Source organism: Pteropus medius, unplaced genomic scaffold (assembly GCF_902729225.1).
Source record: "Pteropus medius unplaced genomic scaffold, Ma_sr-lr_union100, whole genome shotgun sequence".
In the NCBI taxonomy this organism is placed as follows: Eukaryota; Metazoa; Chordata; class Mammalia; order Chiroptera; family Pteropodidae; genus Pteropus; species Pteropus medius.
The window spans coordinates 10,983,590-11,007,751 of NW_024351729.1; the positions used below are offsets into that span (position 1 = coordinate 10,983,590).

Here is a 24,162-nt window from a genome sequence, read left to right on the forward strand (position 1 = left end):
TCCTCAGTTAAGTGATTCCCATAAATATTAACAGTGCTGGACTAACCAATTTTAGTTGTCTGATGTTAGTCTCAACAGAAGATATATTAATGGTCTTCAAAAAATCACATAATTGTATATAATCTTGAAGAGAAAGTACACAATGATATATATCCTCATCCTGAAATGCTCCACAGGTATGCTAAAAGATCTTATGATTTCAAGACGAAATGCAGGACACATAAACTTGTTTATGTTTCTTAACATTTCCATTTCTATAACAGGACTCCCTTGGGCCAATGATCGTGATGACTTTTACTACTTAGCAAAATATTTAAGGTTCTTAGCAATCTGACCCATCTTCCTTTGCTCTTTTATCCCAAATATAAACTCTTCAGCCTATGCAGGCTGTTCTTACCCTAATTTATTCACCTGACTCCAAATCTCATGTTTTATCTAGTTATTCAACTTCTATAAACCCTTTAAGTTTTACTTTACTTCCCATCAATGGAGTTGCTTTGATTAATTACTCTAATCCACAGTTACTTCTCACTCTGAGAGAATTCAGAATTATGCCTGTATCACTATTCAGTATGCAATTACATACTATTTGCTATTTCTTATTTTGTTATAAAAAGTTGTTTCTCCAACTATTTCCTTGGGAAAAGCACACAGTCTTACATATGGCAGGCCCTCAAAAATTATCATGCTATACTGGATTTTTTTTGCTTTAATGGCACAATATATGAGCTTTGATTATAATGTTTTGATATTGATTTACATAGCTACACAAGAAAATCATTCATTAAGTAAAAATCATTTGAGTACAAACTACATGCTAGACATTGTTTCTAGGTTTTGAGGACATAGAAATAAATAAAAGAGACAAATTTCTGTCCTTAAGTATTCTAGTGGTGGTAAGAAAAACAGATAAAATATATATAATGTTGAATTTTGTTAAGTAGACAGAGAGTTATGAGAAAGAGGGGTATTTCATTTTAGATACAGGGTCAGGGAAAGCCTCACTGAAAAGATGACATGTGACCAAATACCTAAAGGAAGTTAGGGAGCCTACTATGCAGACAGGCCTACTGTGAAGGAAATCAGTATAGCTGAAGGGAGAGAGTTTTAGGAAATGAGGTAAGAGAAGTCGCCAAGATCAGAGAGGTGGCCACGTTCAGTAGGCCACTGTAATTAAAAAGAAGAGATCCAAAGATTTAGTTCCAACCTGAAGAGGTCAAGGAGAAAGAAGAATCCAACAAACGAAGGATACTGAGAAGAAATGAGCATTAGGAAGAAAGCCAGGGAAGTGTGAAGCCTGGAAGCCAAGTGAAAAGAGTGTATCAAGAACAAGGGAATAATCAACTGTGTTAAATAATGGGATAAGTAAAATAAGAAAAGGACTAAGATTTGGTGATTGAGTTTAGCTCTTTGTGATTATGATATGAGCAATTTGGTAGAATGGTGGAAATGAAAAATTGACTGGAGTGAGTATAAGAGAAAGTGGAAAGAAAGAAATGGAAACTGAACATGCAGACAATTATGTCAAAATTTTCTGTGAAAGGAACAGAGAAATGGGATGGTAACTGTAAGGGCAAGTAGGGGTCAGGAGAGAGTTGTCCCCGCCCCTCATCCCACTCCCCCCATGCCTACAGCACCTGGTTTTCCTAGGTGGTCTCCCATCGAAGTACTAACCAGGCTCAACCCCGCTTAGCTTCCGAGATCAGATGAGATCAGATGTGTTCAGGGTGGCCATAGACTGGAGGAGAGAGTTTTTAAGTGATGGCAAATCCACTTAAAATGCTGGGCAGGAAAACTGAACCCAATAAAATGAATCTGTCAGAGGACTGGATGAACTGAGGATACTGGGGCTTAGAGAACAGGTCACTGTAAATATTTATATTTTGTCATAAGATATTATTCACAAAACAGTTCAATAAACTATTTTTACATTAAAGATTTCATTTTAAAAAACACAAATGAATATTTACATTAAATAGGAATTAAGGGGTATTTATCTATGATTTCATACCATTGAGTCTTAGCTGATATTTCTCAACTATCTTCAGGAGTTCTGAGCATGTCTCTTGAATGGAGTGAAAAACCTTTGAAATATAAATTTTATTAGGACAATTCATAGAACCATAAACAGATAAAATATGAAGTATAAAATATCTGTTATAAGCACTTCAAAAGCAGAACATTTTCTTGTAAGTATTATATCTATTTTCCTGTACTGTGATGACTTCAGTTTTGGCTTTACTTCTGATGTAGAAAGCAAATTTAGATTACCCCCATGAGAAAAAACAGTGATAAATACGTGGGAGTTAATAAAAATTTATAACTGTGGAGTCTGTCCTTTCCTCAGCTCCAAACTATCTAAATAGCAAAAATGTAAATCCAACACAAACTGCATCAAACATTGTCAACCACAGATGAAAAGAGTATAGATAACCTTAGAAAATATTAACTCTGAATCTGGCTTTTCTCCAATATTGGTCTAAGCAAAATAGGTTAGTAAATTTACCATAAAAACTAAACAATGTATTACAACATCAAAAATAAATTACTTGTGAATTATTTGTTTAGAATTTTCCATGAATATAAATCCCTTTATTACTACTATTGCTAACAAGTAACAGAAAAATAAAATATCCACTAGATTCCTATTTCAAAGTAAACACATAAAAATTTGAGATTAGGACATAATATACACATGAGGTAACTCTTTACAAGTCTATAAATTTAGGTCTTCCCAGAGAAAAGAGCTGGCACAGGTTTTAAGGTTGCAGCCTTCTTACAGAGCCCTATGCTAAAGAATTGTTATGAGACTTTAGTTCAAAGAGATCTTGGCATTGTGATATATTAGGCCCCAACTTTGATTATCAAACAAATTTCCAATATCACCGTTAAGCCTCATTATTCTATCTCTGAAGCAGGTTTGCTATTATATTTTTTGATATTTGATCAGACCTAAGGAAGATTTGATAATAGACACTACAATCTAAATGGAGAAGAAACCATTAATTTTCTATGTAAATTTAGGTATGTTTGAATTGAATTTGGTATGCTTGAATTGGATTTGACAATTTAAAAAGCTGTTTTAAATCAATATGGAAAAAGACCAGAAAAGAATACAAACACAATAGTTGTATTATGATGAAGTGATTATGGTTGATTTTTTTCCCCATGGGTCCTTGAAAGATTTATATACTATTGCTTTGTATTTTTACAATGAAATTCTTTTTTCAGTTTTAGTGAGATATAATTTGACGAATAAAATTTTAATACATTTAAAGTGTACAACATAATGATTTCATATATGTACACACAATGTGAAAATATTTCTAATTCTTAAAAAAAGTAGTACAAATATGGGAGAAAGTTCTTTGTTGATTCCAAATATTTTTCTAACAGACAAGAATAACACTGAATATAAAATATGTCACCCACAGATTATCTAAAGATGTAAAACAATACAAAATAATATACTTCTGTGGGAATACATGTGGAAAGAGTGAAGAGTTTTAGTATTAAAACACATATTACTAAAGTCTCTTTATTTTTTCCACATTTGTCATTGAATCCTAAGAGGATTACTTTTCAACAGAAATAGTAAATGCTTGTTAATTTGTTATTTATTTCCATAATTGTTATGGCAATAACATAAGCTTACTTACTAAGAATAAAAATACTTAGTAGATTAAGACCTATTTAATTAGACCTTCATTTTTAAGAATCCCAGCAAATGATTATATTCCAAGCACAACAGAATCCCTACTTGGAAATATTTGTAAAAGTTATCTTGAATTAGTATATGTACACGGAATTAGTAAATCTGCATTTAAAAACCCAGACTTTTCATTAATATACATAAGAGCTTTCCTCTAATTAGCTTAATTACTTAAAAGTATGAAAATACTTATAGGTTTAAAGTTGTTTCATGGTAATCATCCTTTTATTTTAAATGAAAAACAGAGCCAAAATATGTATTATAAAATACTTCAGTAACTCTATCCCTTAATAATTAAAACAAAACTCTAACTTATAAAATCCTCACTATTTGATTTCAATTAATTTATTTCAGTGATGTATAAGACTTCACATAAAAGTAGGAAAAATACTATGACATGATATATAATGAGTTTATAGTCCTAATTAAAAATATAATTAATGCATTAACATATAGTTTAAAAACCATAATACTTGTGCCAGAGAAACTACTTAATTTATAAACACCAGTTTTGTCAATTCTCAGTTTGTGAGAATTGTGACCTCCTGTACAGAAGATCTAACAGATGGATACAATTAAACATTCTATTATCAAATTTGCATTTATTCCAATAAGTTCTTCAGTGTGAAGCTTGTTGCAGTCCCAGCTGTAGTCCCGAATAATAACCTGTTATATGCAATACATAGAATCCTAAAATTTACCTCAAGTTTAGCATCTAGTTCAGCATCAGATGCCACCACGTGCTCATCCTCCTTTTTTCCTGTTGCTTTGATAAAGACCTGTTTAGTTTTCCAGTATTTCTTTTGCATTCTGCTGACTACTGACTGGTTATCCTCTGGTTTGGGTTGCCCATAGGAATCCATGGAATGACTACAAGAAACAGATAAAAATTAAAGTTATTAAAAAATATATTTTCAATAATAAATATCTATTTAGCCAATATTTAATCTAATCTAAAAACTAAAAAGATGCTAATAGAATATTAATGTTAACAGCTAAACATGCTAATGTTTGCTTTGTATGATCTAAATTTATAATTATAACTTCACAAGTATAGGCAAAAAGATTAATGATATTTAATTTCAGTTAGGTGACAAAGGGGATAAAACTGCTATGATTTTGCAATAATGGCTGAAAATAATTCTATTTTATCTGACCAGTTTCTATTTTATAGATATTTATTAATTTCTAATTTTTGCTTTTGTAATAATACTATAAAATGAACCTGTAAACACATCTTGGCATACTATTATCATTTCCTTAGGAAAACTTCTTGCAGTTATAACTTATGTCAGAAAAATACACATTTAATAAATATCCTCAGATATACAAAGATTCAGATACATACTCTTTAAAAATCACTTGAAAAAATACTTTAGTATCCAATAAACAAACAAAAATAAAGATCTTAGGTATAGGAAAGATCTGTTATGAAAGAGAGATGGAAACTGTAACCTATACGCTTAAAAATTAATGTCAAAGTCATTGTTCTTAACATGGTTAACATGGCTGTATAAAAACATACATGTGAACAGTGTTCCTTAATGACAGTAAAAAAAGAAATAATAATAGTGTTAAAAGCTCAAATTATTCCAGTAAATGGTGGGAGGTAGGAACAAAGGGAGATACAAAGTATGTGACTCATTCCTCATTTCCAGTGGCATCAACAGAGACTAACATATTCTTAATGTTAGTAAAAGAAACAGGGGTTCACTTTATTTTGAAGTAATTACTAATTAAGTAAAAACAGGATGTCTAATTTATAAATCATTAAGGGCAAAATAAGAGAGCAAGAAAAACTAGCAAAAGCAAAAAGCAGGGTGGGAAAAACAAGAGTAAGGCAACATAATAAACTGTATAAATTAAGATAACAGAATAAAAACAATTATATTATTTAGTACGATAAATGCAAAATTCCTCTTAGACACAAAGAACCTCAAATCATAAAAACAAGAAACTATATCCAACTACATATTTGGTATCCACCTAAAACATCATTATACTGTTATAATGCATTATACAGTATTATACAGAACACACAGCATTATACTGTTCTGACAGTCTTGAGGGAAAACTTCCCCTCAATTTATCTCAGCTTTTGATTGCTCTTGACTGTTTTTTGATTAGTTCCCCCTCCCTCCAGATTGTTATTAGCATGAGAGTCAGTCTACTTGTATGGCAAACTGCTGATTTCTTCTACTAAGCTGACAGCAGGCTTAGGTCCAATCGGTTAAGAGAACAAAATTCTAGGAAGTATCAGAAGTGAATATCTCTTCCCTGCTTTGACTTCCATCCTGACATAGCTCAAACAGCACTCTTCTGGCCTCTCTCCACAACCTATCTCCTTTGAGGAGGAGAAAGAGTAACTTATCTGATTGGATTTCAGAGCAATAAACTGTCTTCCTTTTTCTTTGTGGAAGCTATGCTACCTGCAGAGAATACACAATCCCTGGCAAGGGGAGGACAGTGGCTGGGTGGATAAATCTGCAAAAGGTGAGATTTGCACAGTTATGGTTTTTGGACTGAGGGCACTGCTAAGTATGTTTTCTAATGGGACAGAAAAATATCTGAATAAAACATTCCAAATTTTGTAAATGACAACTTATACATTGATAAGTCCAAAGAAAAACACAAATAGACACACTAGGGACAAAATGCTTAAATCTAAAGATAAAGAGAAAAATCCATCTTGAAAGCCAAGAAAAATCGCATATTACAGGTGAACAAAAATACAAATGACAAACAAGTTCTCAAAAAAATAAAAGCCAGATTACAATGGAAGGACATATTTAAGATGTTAAAGAAAAAAAACTATCAATACATAATTCTATCTATTGAAACTGTCCTTTAAAATAAAAGTAAATAAAGACATTTTCAGATAAAGAACAGAGAAGTCATGGCCAGGGGACTTTCAGAAATGCTAACAAATTCTTCAGGCTCCAGGGAAATTACAACAGTAATTTGGATCTGGGTAAATATAGGACAATTTTTTCTTAAAAATTTTTAAAATTATAGTTTAATATATACAGACAATAAAATGCTAGCTCAATTTTCAATGTTCTGCTGTTTCTGTATCATTTATACGTTCACCTATTCCCTACCACCTCACTCCATCATCATCATTACATGGTTCTTTTTGGTAATATTTTTGTACATTAAAGTGTACAATTTTTAGCGGTATACTTTTGACAAATGGATATTATGGTACAGAACATTTCAAACTCCCCAGAAAGTTCCTTTGTATCTCTTTTCAGCCAATGCCTGGCCTACTAAAAGTAATAAACTTCTGATTTTTTTCACCTTAGTTTTTACTTCTCTAGTTTGTTCTTTATTACTGAATAGTAATCTATTGTATGAATGTAACGGTATGTTTTCATTTTTGACTATTGTAAATAAATGAACATGCCTACCCAAGTCTTTTTGTGGACAAATGTGTTTATTTTTCTTGGATAAAAACCTAGAAATGGATTTTCTCTGTCAAAGGACTGATGTATACTTAACTTTATAAGAAATGGTTATTTATATTCCAATTAGCAATGTATGAGAGTTTTAATTGTTCCACCCCCTCATTAACATTTAATGTTGGCAATGTTTTTAGTTTTATCCACTCCAGTCATTGGGCCGTGTCATTTCCTGTTGACTTTAATGGGTATTTTCCTGATCACTGATGATGATTACTTTTTCATGTGCTAATTGACCATTTGTATATCTTCCATTGTTAACTGTTTGTCTTTTGCCAATTATTAAATTGGGTTGTCTTTTTTACTATTGAGTTGTAGATTTCTGGGATTTAGACTGGGATGGCATTGAATCTATAGACCAATTTGTGGAGGATTGACATCTTAACAATATTGAGTCTTTCAATTCATGAACATAGTATGCATCTATATTTATTTAGGTATTCTTTAATTTCAGCAGTGTTCTGGAGTTTTTAAGTTAGAGGTATTGCATATCTTTTGTTTTATTCCTAAATATCATGTTTATTGATGCCATTATAAACAGCCTATCTCCTAGTCTTACCAAAAGTCTTTCCATCCGCATATTTTACTATACCAAATTCCATACTTTTTATTTCTCAGTGTTCTCACCATTACATGAAATGATGGGGTCTTTGAGGAGACTCGATAAATGTTATCACTTTTCCTTGCATTAGTCTCAACAAGAAACAAATAAGGTGTGGTAGCTGGAGGCCAAAATACCATTTTCATTACGATGGTGGCAAAGTTTGTGGATATAGCTTAGTGTGAGAGCTAAATAGTTCCTCCCAAGTGAGCATCAAGACTACACAAATTCGCCAAACCTTCAAAGGTAGGTAGATCATGGTATGTGAAGAGGAAGAAGGATGGCTCACCATTATTTATTTTATCCTATACTTTCTTTCTTTGCTTTTGCAAAGGTCCGTTCTTTAATAGTTCTAGTGAATCCTGTGGGTAGAAAATTCTTAGTCTTGCTATCTATGATACTCGATTTTGCCTTCATTCATAAATGATAGTTGAATTGTATATAAAAATCTAAATTGACAATAATTTTTCTTAATTTTTCTTTTTTAAGATATCATTATTGGTCCATATAAGACTTATTTTCTTATGTTTGTTCATTTACTTGTACATTCATTCATTTTTTAACCCCTTCTTCATTTCTAGCACCTCATAATCATTGTGTTTAATGTGCCTTTTTATTTGAATATGTTCCTGTAAAATGTGTTATGTACATATTCTAATGTAGAATATGTCTGTTTGTCATGTTTGTTGCTTTTAGTTTTATATCCCATATATGTGTGAAATCATATGGTTCTCAACTTTTTTGTCTTATTTTGCTTAGCATGATTATCTCAAGATTCATCCATGTTGTTACAAATGGCAGTATTTCATCTTTTCTTATGGCGAGTATCCATTGTCTATATAACACAGCTTCTTTATCTAATCATCTATCAAAGGACATTTTAGGTGTTTCCATGTCTTGGCCACTGTGAATAATGCTGCTATGAACATCAGGGTGTCTATATCTTTGCAAATAAATATTTTCAAGTTTTCTGGGTAAATACCCAGAAGAGGGATTGCTGGGTCATATAGTAATTCTAGTCTTAATTTTTTGAGGAACTTTCCATAGTGGCTGTACCAATTTACATTCCTATCAGTAGTGTATGAGGGTTCCTTTTCCCCCACATCTTCTCTAGCACTTGCTATTACTCATCCTATTGATGATAGCCATTCTAACAGGTGTAAGGTGGTATCTCACTGTAGTTTTGATTTGCATTTCCCTAATAGCTAGTGAAGTTGAGCATCTTTTCATATGTCTGTTCACCATTTGTATACCTTCTTGGGAAAAGTGTCTGTCCAGGTCCTCTGCCCATTTTTTAATTTTTTTTTTTTATTGTTGAGTTGTATGAGTTCTTTGTATATTTTGGATACTAGGCCCTTATCGGAGGCATTGTTTGCAACTATCTTCTCCCATTTGAATGGCTCCCTCTTTGTTTTGTTGATGGTTTCTTCTGCTGAGCAGAAGCTTTTTAGTTTGATATAGTCCCGTTCATTTATTTTTACTTTTACTTCCCTTGACTCTGAGGTCAATTTCATAAAATCCTCTCTAAATCCAACATCCATGAGTTTAGTACCCATGTTTTCTTCAATGCAATTTATTGTTTCAGGTCTTAAATTCAAGTCTTTGATCTATTTTGAGCTAATATTGGTGCATGGTGATAGAGCACTCTAGTTTCATTTTTTGCATGTAGCTTTCCAAGAAATGGCACATTTCATTATTCCAGTTTTATAGAGGAGATTGCTGAGGCTCTGTAAAATTAAGGGAAATTTCTCATGGATACAAAAACATTATGAACATTCTGATACTCAGCACACATCCAGGTCTTTTGACTCCAAAAGTAGCATTCTTTTTCATTTTGAAGGTTAGAAAAATATGTTTCAAATTGTCTCCTATCTTACAGTGAGTTAAGTTAAACATACAGTATTAATTTCCTAATTTGAACCTACAGGTTTCCAAGGATTAGATAAATAAATAAGGGTGTCACTTATAAGAATGAAAACAAGAGAGACAGGTCATTAACAAAATTGACAAGTCTATATTGCAAACTACATTTGAATTTCTTGTTACTGTAAGATTTATTTTATATACATATTCTATAATTTTAGTATTCAGTATAATTTTAGTCTATAAAGCGGAGGATACATGAAAAAAGAAAAGTTAGATTTTATTTTTCTCCAAAAAATTATATGGTTCAGGATTATTATCTACTTTTCAGAATTTCTGACATATTTAAGAGTTTACTATAGGCATATAATTTACTTATACCACTTCAGTCGTATCATTTCATAAAGAACATATGGGTCACATTTAAAATAGATTATTATAAAAATAAGATTTGAAAAATGTTGATGAAATAGATAAGACCATTCAAAATATAAATACATTAGGGAAGAAGAAGTGAACTAGAGAAGAGAATATTTTCTCTTTTTGAAAGAATAGCTGAAAACTATATTTCAAATGTTTTTGAGTTTAAAGTGTCAAACACTAAATTCTTATGTTAAACGATATTAAAGCTAATCCCCTATGAAACTTTAGAATTATATTTCCAACTTTATTGCAAATTTCGGGCCAGAAATGCTAATGAGAAACGCTTCTATTACCGCTCAGAATATCGGAAAGACTCACCATCTGGAAGTGGAAGGAGGATTCATTGAAGTCTGTATACAACTGGCTGGACCCTAAGGTCCCTCCCTAATCTGTGAAACACAGTGGAAGTTGAAGAAACCAAACCAGGAACACTCTGGACTTGGGCACACCAACACAGCAGAGGGCTTGACCTGAAAACGAAAAGATTACATGAAAGTTAAGACACACTGAATCATTGAATATCTAGCTCTTTTCTTCTTCCTTATTCACGAGTAGCAAAATTCACAAAACACATTCCTCAGAAAAGACTGGAAAAATTTTTAAATTCTTTTTCTCTGGAAAAATTAAAAGCTCCAGAGAAAAGGAGTATGTCATTTGAGTACTCTAAAATGATGTCTTTGCCTAGTCACATGAGAGCAAAACTCACCAGCTAACAACCTCACTCATATATACAAAACTTCCAATTAGCTTTGTTATAATCTTATTCTTCAATACAAATGGAGACTCAAAGATCTCCAGATAATCTGAGGAAAGTCTCCATCAAAAGAGTCCTCTGACCTAAAACAACAAATAAGAAAACAAAAAAAATAAAGGTAAAAGGAAACAAGGACAATATAGGGAGCAAAAGAAAACAAAGCAAAACCTTGTAACTAATATTCTCAGAAAGAGAAGACACTGATTCTATGGCGGGGGGTGGGGGATACAGATTACCACTAAGAAAGGAATAACAGAATAAAAAAGACCCTTGGGCAAAAAAATAGGACAGCTGAATTTTTAAAAAATTTAATAAAAAGGTTGAAAAATTTTAAAAAATCTGAGAAGAGAACCTTAAATAAAGTAAGAAAATATAAGACAGTTCCAGGAACTCTAATAGTTGACTAAGGAGTATTCTAAAAATTGCCTAAAGGAGGTAATAATTGAAGAAACTTTTCTTAACTAAAGGACACAAATCTCCATACAAAAAGAGATTTACTCCAAAATACATCATTGTGAACTTTCAGAAAATTAGGGATAAAAAGATCCTGAAAGTTTTAAGAGAGAAAAAAGGTCACATATAAAGCATTGGGAATCAGAATAAGAGCAGATTTCTCAAGAGTAGCAATGCAAAATAGAAGATCAAAGTCCAACCCTGAAGAGCAAGGAAGCGAAGGCCCAAGATGACAGCTGTGCAGAACATGGAGCCCATATTTAAGCAGAAGATGAAGAACTCTGGAAAGAAAAATCTCTAGGAAATATAACTGATATGTTTGAGCAATCAGAAAAAAAATCAATGGTATTCAGAAAATTAGGTAATAAACAACAAAGCCATTATTACATCCAATAAAAATGAAGAGAAAGGATATTCAAAAAAAGGAGGAATGGTTATTGGGCACTACTAACAAAGTTGTGTCAATACATAATAGTTCACAGTACCATAAACACTTACTTGATTTAATAAAAATTAGAATATACCTATATTGGGGGAGGACAAATGGAGATAGTAGTGGTGAAGGAGAGCTGAATCCTCATCTACCATATGGAAAGAAAATAAGGCCTTAAATTAATAAATCAAAACACAGCATATAAACATGAGTCAGAAGTATGGCAGAAAATACCAGAGGAAGAGAAGGCTTGAAGGTAGGCGCCACTGTAGACTGGAATTGGGGCAGAAATGGGAGGACTGCTTTTATACATTATAATCCTTTAATGTTGGACTTTTAAGTCATGTACAACTTTAATAAAATAACAATTATTTCAAAAAATAAATCTGAATATGAACCTTACTAATTAAAACAGAACGAGACTGACACCAAAAGAGAGCAGTGAAACAGAAAAAAAAAAAATCCATAGAGACCAAAAATTGTAAAAGAATATAGCATATAAGCAATGTATTGATTTCCTATGGCTGCTGTAACAAACTTGGTGGCTTAAAACAAGAGAAGTCTACAGCCATGCTACCCTGAACAAGCCCAATCCCGCCTGATCTTGGAAGCTAAGCAGGGTCAGGCCTGGTTAGTACGTGGAAGGGAGACCACCTAGGAAGACCAGGTGCTGTAGGTGTAAAAAAAAAAAAAGAAAGAAAGAAACAAGAGAAATTTATTCTCTCATTGTTGAGGCCAGAAGTCTGAATTCAAGATATAAGCAGGGCTTCACTCTCTGGGAGGCACTTGGGGAGAATATGCCTTTTGCTCTTCCAGCTTCTGGTGGCTGCTGGTAGTCCTTAGCTCGTGGCAACATCACTCCAATCTCTGTATCTGTCGTCATATCACCTTCTCCTGTGTGTATGTGTTTAATCCCCCTCTGCCTATCTCTAAAATAAGGACATTTATGATAGCATTTAGGACTCTCCCAGGTAATCCGGAATAATCTCATGTCAAGATTAACTCAATCGCATCTGCAAAAACTTCACTTTATGAAGTAACATTCACGGATTCCAGTAATTAGGACCTGTTATCTTTTGGGGTCACATTAAGCTCACTACAATTAATGTAGAATTTCAAATCAGTAGAAGAGAGATATATTATTCAATAAGTATTGTTGGGAAAATGAACCACCTATTTGAAAAAAGTGTTTGATTCTTAGTCAATGTAAAGATGGTTTAAAATTTAAATGTTAAAACCTTATAACAATATCATGTGAAAATATAGATGAATGTTTTAAAAATCTGGGATCAGAAACTCCTATAATGTAATACCAGGCATGGAAATTATGTAGATCATACAAATTTTAAATTTATATAACAAAATGGCCCATAAGCAACTTTAAAAAGAAGTGGGTAAGGTAAGAAGAAAATTTAATTTTTTAAAATGAGAGAACCCATAACTAAATAGTGAAAATACAAAGTCACCAATTAAAAAGTAAGGACAAAATAAGAATAGGCAATTTACAAAAGAACTTCAAAAGTCTAATGAATACACAAAAACATTATTTAATCTATTTTGTAACTAAAGATACATAAATTAAAGAAAAATATGTTCATCTGTCAGTTGGGCAATGATTAAAACTGTTAACAGCTTCTGGGAAAGATGGAATGAGTGCATGTTTGCATAATTCCTTTTACTGACTAAAATATGACCAAAACTAGAGAAGGAAACTCCTGTGCAAAAGAGCCACACCTCTTAGCATTGATGCCAGTGAATAAATGTCAGATACAATGAAATCTGCATCATATTTAAAGAGGCTGCCCAAATCTGACACGCATTTCCTCTAATATCCAATAGATCTGATTTTATCAAACTGAGTGGGTCCTGAAGAACAATTCTAATAATCATCACTAACTTGAAAACATGAGTCCTTAAAGGTGTAGACACCAGATTTACAGAAGCAGCATATAGCACTCCACTTGGTGCCTATCTCCCTATCACAGGCTAGCAAAGAAAACTGCTGAAGAAAGGATCATGATGATACATACCCTCCAACAGCTCTGTCAATAAAAAGGCTGATATTCTATCTCCATCTGCCTAGATCCTTTGACTACACCTGAATTAGTTCCAATCTCAGGAGAAGACAAAAAAGATGAGAGGTATTATGTATTGGGCTCCTTAAAACCTACAGTAGCTAGAATATTTTTTATTTTTCCTGCTGAGAGACAAAACATGGCTGTAGAGAAACAGAAACAGCAAGCTGGTAGTTGATTCTGCACAGCAGAATAAAGTAGACTAATAAGAGCTATATCAGAATTGACCTGCCTCTGAAACCAATGATTAATACATGCTGTGGGAAACTGCTTAGAAACAATGTATGAAAACTGAGTCATCAAGCAGCCAATAAAGAGAGATCCCATTAATGTATCTACTCTCCTAAAGTAGTTATTCCAATGGAAGGGGGTTGTGAAGACTCAACTATATCATTCTTGGGCAAAGAGGAGGCCAGAATAGATCCACCCCTTTCAACAATAAATAACATACAGAATAAATAACGTGAAAAAGTAGCACTCTAAGAAAATAAGGAGGAACATAATATGAGAGAGAAAAAATATATACATTTGAAGAATACTTTATAAAATAGAAGTTTAAAGAAAAACTGCTCTGTATGCAGATGAATAAAACAAAATTCCATAGAACAGATTTTTCAAAAAGAACTGAAGGAAACAGAAGATAAAGAAAAAAATTCCACAGAACTTGAAACCACATTAGAAACACTCCTAGTAGGACAGATACTTCAGAAAACCAAATTAATAACATGGATGACAAGCCCGGGAAATCATTCAGAATGAAAATTACAAGATAAAGGTGGCTGGATTTGAATAAAGTGGTTAGACAGAACAAAGATGATAGATTTGGAAGACTAACAATTGAGATCTAACATAAGTAATATTCTTGAACAGAGAGAGACAGATATATAAAATGGTTAAAATATTCAAAAACATAAAGGGCTCATCATGTTCCAGAATAAGAAAATGATTAAAACTAAGACACATTATGGAATGCTGCTGAATTTTAAGGATAAATAAAAAATGCTATTAGCATCTAGACAGAAGAAACAGGGCCACCTAACAAATTAAATAGTGTAGCTGGCCTCAGACATCTCCTCAGCAACATTAAATAATGGATTAAATTGAGTACTCTACAGTGCTTAGGGAAAAAGAATATTACATGGAATTTTCTACTTAGCTGGAATATAACTTAATGGATATATAACATTCCATTGTATGGATGTACTATAGTTTATTTAACTGGTGTACTATTTATGGATATTTAAATTGTTTCCAGAATTTTATTTAAAACTATGCTGCAATGAATAAACATATATGTATTATTTAAAATATATTCACGTATGCTGTCATTAAAGAATTAAAAAAAGATATAGTTCAAAATAACAAAAAATAAAATAATATATATGCACATATACTTGTAATATACTTGTAAGATAAATTCCTGGAAGTAGAATGGCTGAATCAAAAAAAAAATTAAATATTTTTCATTTGCTAAGTTGTCCTCCACAGAGATCTAATTTTCATTCCCACCAGTAATGTAAAGTGCTAGTTCTCTACAATTCACCAACGCACTGTGTTATTAAATTTTCTGATCTTTTCTGACCTTATAGATAAAAAATTATTTTTTGGTAAAGTCATAATTTGCAATTATCATATTTCATTAATTGAAGACACCATCATTTGAAAGTTGCATTATTATTTTATGTACCTCTGTATGAGAAAAAGAGCTACAAAGTCAACTACGCTTTTAAATCATAAAATTGTCAGATACACAAAAAGTTCAGATTTCAGAAATGATTTCAGAGATGTGAAAATATGAACAGGTGCTTCTTAGGACCAAAGAAATATGGTATTTGAGCAAGGATCGGTGCCCAGAAAGACTTCTTTCAGATAGGCAATAATCAGAAACACAGCACTCACAAACTCTTATAAAACAAATAAACCAAAACAACAAAAAAATTATTTGAAGCCACAATCCATACAACTAAAATATATTTAAAAATCAAGAATTTATAAAATGGAGAAATGGTGAAAAGGGTTAAATCTAAATGTGTTTATAACAAAGCAGAAATTATAACTGTTAATAGGTACATAATGTAAAAATAAGAACAATTTGATGAAAATAATTTTATTTTTAAAAATTTATTTATTTATTTATTTGAAGAAATGATTTAACATTTTTTTTAAATAAAAATTTAGGACAAACCATTAAAATGTTAGCAAGAAATGTATGATAAATTCTTCATCTTTCATGCTTAAAAGGTATTTAATAAATTTAACATCTATTCTTGATGTTTTAAAAATCTTTCAATAAAACATAAATGTATGGCTTCTATCTTAATAGGGTGCATACGCCCCCCCACACACACTCTTACATGCAAATGCCACCAAAATGCTTATGGTAAAATACCAAAAATATTCCCATTAAAGCGAGGAACAATACCAAGGAAGCCACCATTATTTTATTAAGCATTGTTCTAGATGAGTTCAATGATACAGTAGGACTTAGAAAGGAAATGGGGGATTAAAATCAACATGTAGGAAGCTAAATTATCATTTTATACATAATGTCATAGTATACCTGAAACACTTAAGACAATTCACTGAGAAATTATTAGAAGCAAAAAGATGTTTTAAGAAGGTAGCTGGTTATAAAATTAATATATAAAAGTGGGCAGTTTTCCTATTAATTTCTGAAATATAGTTGGAAAATAAAATGCAAAAAAATATTCAGCCCAATTACAATTACTAGAAATAAATTCAACACCAAATAACTTATACAAAGAAAACTAAAAACACTACTAAAATAAAAACTCTAAGAGGTCATTTCTCTAAATTAACCTATGCATTCAATGTAATCTAAATCATCAGCAAGAGGTGGTTTGCAATTATTTTTAAAAACATAAAATGAGTTGAAAATTCATTGGGAAAACAAATATAAAGATAACCAGAAAAAATTTGGAAAATAAGAGTAATAGTTTGTAAAGCAATATTAATTAAATCAGTATTGTACTGGGCTTCCGGTTCCACTTCAGAAAGTTGTAAAAGAACATCACTCCCATCCTAACAATGAGAATAAACTAGATAATCTACAAAATTATGTGTTTTCTAAAAGCCCATCGGAGAGCTGAGGATGCAAAAAAAAGTTAATGAACTAAAATCCAGAAAGTAACTAGCCCTTCTTAGGACTGAAGAAGCCCATGGCTGCTCTCATCTTTGGCAGAAAACAAGAAGAGGAGAAAGCTGCTCAACAAAATAATGGAGGGCAGAAAACAAGCAAACTACATCTTTAAGTCCTGGAAAAAAAAAGTTGGTCAAGAATTCAATATCCAATAGAAATATCCTTCAAAAATGAAAGCAAAATAAAGTTTTTAGCAGATAAAAGTTGAAGGAATTTATACCAAGCAGACCTGCACTAGAAAAAATTTTAAACATTTTTTAAGGTGAAGGGAAATGTTAACAGATACTTAGTTCTACAGGAAATGAGAGAAACCAAAAAGGGTAAATATATTGAAGAATACAAAGAAAAAATTTTAACGTACATATACGCATGCATCTTTAAATTTCACTAAAAGATTGATTCTTTAAATTAAAAGTAATAAAAATCTAAGGCATATGTAGAAGTAAATTATAACAGCATAAAAAGTGAGAAAGTAATTGGAAGCATAAATTATAATATTCTTACATTGCTGATGAAGAACTAGAATATATTTGAAAATAGACTGTGACAAATTCAAGATGTACATTGTACTCTCTAGCATAACTAATAAAAAAAATAACACAAAGAGGCAAAACTAAAAAGAGAGAATAGAATATTTTTTTAAAAACAATTCACCTAAAAGAAGGCAGGAAAGATGACCAAAGGGTAAGTGGTAAAATAAAAGAAAAAGAATATCAAAGAGGACCAAAGAGTAAATTGAAAAATAAAAAAAGGAACACCAATACACTTAATCCGAACACAGAAAAAATTACAAAAATATAAATGGATTAAATAACACTGTTAAAAAGCAGATTTTAAGACTGGATAAACAAGTACAAATCAACTGTATGTGGTTTATAAGAAACACACTTTAAAAAATAAATACACAGACAAGTTAAAAGGAAACAGCTATACGAGGCAAACATTAAGCTTATATTAATGTAAGAGAAAACAGGATTCCAGGTAAAGATTTTCAGAGTTAAGATGCTATTTCATAACATAAAGGGGTCAATTTATAAAAAATAGATTGCAATCTTAACTGTGTATGTGACAAAGCTACCAAATACAAGAAAAAAATGAACAGAACTAAAGGGAGAAATAAATAAATCTACAATCATAATTAGAGACTTAACACTCCTCCTCAAGTGACAAAATCAGGAGACATAAAAAATGTGAAGATATAAAAGGTTTGAGCAACACTCTGAACCAAGTTGACCTAATTGACATTTATAGATCATTCCACTCACCTCTGGCCAAAACCCATTTTTTTCCCCCAAGAGTAATGGGAACACTCATCTAGATCATAAGCTAGACAGAAAAAAAGACTCAATAAATTTAAAATTACTGAAATAACATGAAGTATGTTCTTTGACCACGACATCACTAATTTAGAAATAACAATGCTCTATCTAAAAAATTCGCAAATAATTGGAAATAAAATAACACATCTAAATAAATAATGCAATAAATCAGAGAAATTTTAAAATATTTTCACTAAATGATAATGAAAACACCCACATTTATGGGATGCAGCTAAAGCATGCTTAGAGGAAAACTTATAACTTTAAATGCCTTTATGAAAGAAAAAAAGGTATAAAATTATTTATGCGTCAACCTTAAGAAGTTTGAAAAAGAAGAGCAAATTAGACCCAAAGTAGAAAAAATGAAAAAAAAAAACAGGCATAGGAGTGAAATAGAAAACAGGCCAATAAGAGAAAAAATCAAAGTCAGTTAGAGAAAAGCAACAAAGTTAAAAGTTGGTTCATTTGAAAAAACTACTAAAATGATAAGCTTCCAGCAAGACTGATCAAGGAAAAAAGAAAGAAAAATATGAATGAGCAATTCATAATTCAGGTGGGCAGGAAGAGAATGGGTATAGTAGAAAAAGAACTTTAGCTTTACTGGAAATGTTTTATTTTAGTTAAAAAAATACTTGCAAGAAATGATACAATGTTGCCTATTAGTGGTAGTTTAGTCTTTGTTTTTATATATTTTTTAATCTAAAACTAATCAACACAAAAAGATTTAAAAAATATAAAGTGTTATTTGCAAACAAGTCAAGATGGCAAAACTCTACTGCTACTACTAACAATAATGATGAGTTACATAGAAAGTGACTTTTAATGGTGGATACTGCATTCAAGAAGATTGAAAAGTCTGACTACAAAAAAAAAAACTTAATGGATGAATGAAAAACAGATAAAATGGAAAAAAAAGAACAAGGATATTAAATAACAAAAACCAGTTCCCATGAGAAAATCTTTCCAGTTAGACATATTTAAGTCTTTCGCTCGCCTCATTTGTTGCTGTTAAATAAAAAAAGAATAATATTTTAAAGAAGGCACAGTGAGTACTGAAAATAGTAAACTAAAAATAAAGAAAAAATATAGAATGTATCACGCAATGAAATCACAAATCTAATAACAATGTGGCTTCCTAGTTTTTCCACCGGGCTCATGTTTGCAGTTTTTGCACTTTGGACTGGCTGATCTCTCAGAGGCCATCTAAATCTAAAACTACGATGATTTTTCTGGCAATTACAATAACTAGTAATTAGAACAATGTCTTGCACATAACTGTTTCGATGGCTACACGTACAATCATTTTGCACTATTAAATACATACAGAAATTTCAAAGAATACTGGGTATGTTAGGCACAGACAACAAACATAAAACGATTAAAAATTTTTGTCGTATAAATATATATACATACCATTAGATGTTTACTTGGCCAATAAATGTATAATTAACTCCTACTAAAGGAAGAGGCACCTGTAGCTACTCCATAAATATTGATGTGAAGATGATTAAAGTAGTATCACCTTACAGTACGTTGTCTGAGTCAGAACCAAATAAAATACATATAGAAAACTCAAAATGAGAGATAAATGTTATCTTCCCAATAAGTTATTTCACAGCGACCCAGTTTATAGCTTTTATGCTCTGTGCATCAAGATCATCAACTACATGAAAAATAATCCCACACTCTCTAATGGCAAACCCACAGCATCGCTGGTTAGTTGCCAGGATGGATTTTTTTATCCCTTCTCCATCTTCCTCAGAGCATCAGGTATCTGACCAATGACATCATTTGGGCAGCTGACCAGATGATCCGTGTTTCCACCAGCCGGATCCGTGAGTGAGGCTGGGTTCAAGGCCTCAGGCCCCAGGATTTGTGCGCGGAACTCGTCGGGAGCTCCTGCATCCCGCAGTTCTTAAACCGCACATTTACTTATGTTCTGTTTTTACCCATTACTTGCCACTCGTTCTGAAGAAGACATTCCCATGACAAAATAATGACATAAAAATAAGCGCAACATAAAAAGGAGGTCAGCAGGAAAGCACCTAAAAGCTGTGAGCACTAGCCTCTAATAGAAGGATCTCCACCTTTGAGAGAAATCACCCCAAGCAGCCTCGGGCTGCTGCGTACGTTCGCCACCGGGGCGAGCGTGGGTGGAAGCTCCTCTTGCCGAGAGGACGCAGCCACGCCAACACCCACTCCTTCCCGGTGCTGCCTGGGGAGCTCCGCCGAGGGCCTCCTCCGGGAGGGAGGCCGCAAGGACTCGGGTCCGGGAGGGAACCGCGGAGGCCGGCGAGGCCCCGAGAGCCCGCGTGCGTGCGTGCCGGGCGGGCACCTCCCGCCGTGACTCCACCTCAGGGCGTCGCCATGGAAACCAAGGGTTTGGCCGCTGGGCCGGGCCCGGCCGGGAGGGCGCGGGCCGGACCGCCGCCCGGGACCGAGGGAGTGAGGGGAGGCCGCAGGCGCTCACCGCGACGCCGGAGCCGCGACGCGCCGGTCCTCCGTCGCCTGCGGTCGCGCACGGCGCCCGTTCCCGCCGCCGCCGCCCGCGAGCCCCGCGACGCCGCCGGGCCGCTCCCGCAGCCCCGGCCCCTTTGCACCCGTGCCTCAGGGGGTCGGGCCCCGGCTGCGGGAGGCGGGAGATTTAAACCAGGCGGCCTGGCGCGCGCGATGCCGCGATGCCCTCCGCGCCTCGGCCGGGGCGCCGGGTTCACGCCCCTCCTGCCCGACCCGACCGGGCCCCCGCTCTCGTCCGTTCTCTGCTGAACACGGAGCCTCTCTGCTCGTCCTTTCTCTGCGTCCTCGTTACTTAACAAAGCGAAATGACAAAACACCAAACCGGTCTGAACATCAGTTCATGGAACTGAGTGTGAGACCTCTGAAGAATGGTTAAGTGGAAGGAATTCTCGGCTTCCTTTTCTGAGCCCTTCGCTCAACTGCCCTCCGCCTCCTCGGAGCCCCCGCTGCACCTGCCCGGCCCTCCGGTGCCACCCCTGCGAGGCTATAATCTTCTGAGCTGTCGTCATTCCAGGGTCCTCAGGAACTTCTGAATACCAGTACCAGCACGCGGGAAGTGTTCACGTGCTCTATTTAACTTTCTTTAAAGGCTTAAAGAGGATTAGGTTTTAACTGTTAATAATAACTTCAAATGCGCATAATTTGTCATAAACGAGTCTTTAAGAGCAAAAGGTAAAATTTGAGCCTAAAAACCTCAGAAAAAAATTGGATATAAGGCAAAAGAAAAACTTATTGGTGGAAAATAAATTCGAAGTGCTTCCTTTTAAAAGTGACTCAAAAAATATCAAGTTTCCTAAAATTTTACAAAATATTAATTATAACTGTGACGTATAGGCTAGCAAGGAAAGAAGCCTACTAAAGTGATAAAGTCTGTAAAATCATGAAAGACATAAAGATGGGGTGATATTCCAGAATATTGTTAAAAGTACTTACCTTAAAAACCTGGAAAAAAGGTAGTTTATAATAGGAAAACGGGTAGGCTATGCTACAGAATTAATTCGAACTGAAAATACTCTGATGTCTTTAGACCTAGAATTCTTACCCTGAGAATGATGGGATATCAAGGAAAAATACCTGAAGTAATATGCAAAATTTTAATTTTTGTTTGTTTTTTAAAGAATCCACAGCTTTCCTCAGATTCTCAAATTCAGATCCTTAAAAAGGTAGAAATTACCATTTGGCAAATATGATTGTTGTACTTTCTCATGTCTTTCCTGACTCAGTCATGGAAAATTTGGTGCCCTTCCTAAGGGCATACCTCTACTTTCACTAAACAGCCATCCTGTGTTGTAATTATTTACCTGTCTGTTCCTCATCAGAGACTGAGCTCCTCCAAAATAAAAACCTTATGCATTTCTGTAGCCTTATCTCTTTGCACAGTGCCTAATACATATTATATTCTGCATGTTTATTCAATCAATAAATGAAGAGAAACAAAGATAGCTAATTGACAACGGAAGGATACAGGATAAAATATCTAAAAAGAACTCAACACCTTTTCCCCAAAGAATAAATAGTAATCGAAATGACTTTCAAAGTGTTACTGCACGATAGCACCATTTCTTGGGAAATTTTAGAAAATGCTTTTTCCAACAGGATGAAATTTAACTCGAGTATATTAAACAAATAGCTTCTTCAGTTCAATCTGAAGCAGACAAAGTTCCCCCAAGGAACACCAGGAAGTCAGAGTAGTGACTCTGGGCCAGGTCTATTGGTTTTACTTGGGAAAATTACCAAAATATACACAATGTCTCCAAGCCACCATAAAATATAGTTATACATAATCCCTTTTCTTTCACAGGTCACTAAGAAAAGTGTGCAAGTAGGGGCACAGTGTAGGAATGGTTTCAGCAAACAAGGTAGAGCTAACACACCTCCAGGGCAGGAATCAGGTCTTACTTATGGTATTCAGTAAATGTTAGTGGAATAAATTAATAATCTTCTATTAGCTGTTGGACAGATAAGAAAAAATTTAAATGGCTTGTACTAGTCCCTTACAAATGAGGCAGCTGCAATAGTTAAAATTTAGTGTTTCATAAAAAAATCTGTTTTAGAAAACAAAAGGATTTAACACCATTAAAATACTTTTATATGGATTTCATTTAGAAGTAAAAAATTTATAAAACTTATTTAATTTTCTAACAACATATTAACATTTATCCTAGTATAAACAGTGTTTTCCTTCATTGTAGCCTTCTACAATCTAACTAGAAAAGACTGTTAAATGGCTTGGAATGTGGGGTTCTACAAATCTGGGATGCCAACCTAAAGTCCTCATGTCTTTGGACAGCAATGATCTTTTCTTTAATTTTTGCAGTAAGTAAACTTTTGCATAGTCTCACCAATAAAACCCCAATTGATATTAGAAAACATATTAAGAATTCTACCCTTTTGCACTGTTTTATTAAGGATTAGGGATCTACTGAACCTGATGTCATGGAAATAGTTCCATTTCTTCAAGGTGTTCCACTTTCTTTGTAATCTGATCTTATCAAGGAAGTCAGAAGAATCAGGTCAGTGGCAGTCAGTGAAATTACGTATGGAGAGCTATCTTCTCAGGTGCCTACACTAGTAGTTACTTACATATGGCACACTAAACATGTTCTCTCTCCCATACTGCAGTTTTGTTTTTCAAGTAAGACTAGAATTAGAAACAGTATTATTAAAGCAATTTTTAAAAAATGTGAAATGTTACATATAAAAAAGTATTTCCACCCTCTGAAATAACCACTGAAATTAATTTGGTATTAATAAGTACCAGACATGTTCTTTACTAAGTATACATAAAATTGTCTGACATGTTTCTAATCTTTGTATCAGATCGTACCTAACAAGATCATTTCTCCAGAGCCTTTATTACTCAGAGGCATGTCTCCCATCTCTGCCACTAATTGGCTGTATACCTTCACACTAGGTATTTAACCTGTCTGGGTTGTGGTTTCCCACAAAATAGTTGCTCTTTTGCATGACTTAAGAATTAGCAGAATATATACATACTAGTTAAAAGGTTGAGCTCTAGATTCAGATAAATCCAAATTCCAATCCTGACAGTGTTTACTGGCTGCATGAAATCTGGTCAAATAACTTGACCTCTGTAACATATATATTCCTCTTCTTTGACATACAGATCATTTAGTACCTATGCCAGAAGATCGTTATGGTGAGATAGTTATTTTTGCCATTTTTATAGACACTGCCAGAAAATAACTTCATCAAACCTTCGAATCAATAACTAATAATAGAACGTAGATAGCCAATCTAAATTCTATTAAACAAACCAACCAAAAAATCCTTTCTACTAAGTTAAAGATATATTGGGTTTATATAACAAAATAATAATTAACATTGTTAATGCTTGATAACTGTAAGTCTATGATAGTCAAAAAATGTC

General features: G+C 33.4%; 1 protein-coding gene and 2 pseudogenes across 8 annotated transcripts in view; 1 reads left to right on the forward strand and 2 right to left on the reverse strand.

Annotated features, from left to right (window-relative positions):
• The window catches only part of ICA1L (islet cell autoantigen 1 like), a 73,444-nt gene extending 52,627 nt beyond the window's left edge, over positions 1 to 20,817 (reverse strand). For 2 of the 8 annotated variants that reach the window (XM_039844481.1, XM_039844489.1), the window contains exons 1-4: positions 20,342 to 20,582; positions 10,379 to 10,530; positions 4,414 to 4,582; positions 2,012 to 2,084 (exon numbers count right to left, since the gene is read on the reverse strand). In XM_039844481.1, coding sequence (XP_039700415.1) covers positions 2,012 to 2,084; positions 4,414 to 4,582; positions 10,379 to 10,404 — 268 coding nt within the window. In that variant the 5' untranslated portion in view covers positions 10,405 to 10,530; positions 20,342 to 20,582. Of the gene's footprint in view, positions 1 to 2,011; positions 2,085 to 4,413; positions 4,583 to 10,378; positions 10,531 to 10,766; positions 10,897 to 18,200; positions 18,220 to 20,299; positions 20,584 to 20,724 lie in introns of those variants that run through there. The other 6 variants (XM_039844483.1, XM_039844487.1, XM_039844482.1 and 3 more) reach the window with 6 other exon arrangements.
• Positions 1,626 to 1,739, reverse strand: LOC120587790 (uncharacterized; annotated as a pseudogene).
• On the forward strand, positions 12,261 to 12,379 carry LOC120587750 (uncharacterized; annotated as a pseudogene).
• Positions 20,818 to 24,162: the final 3,345 nt, after the last annotated feature.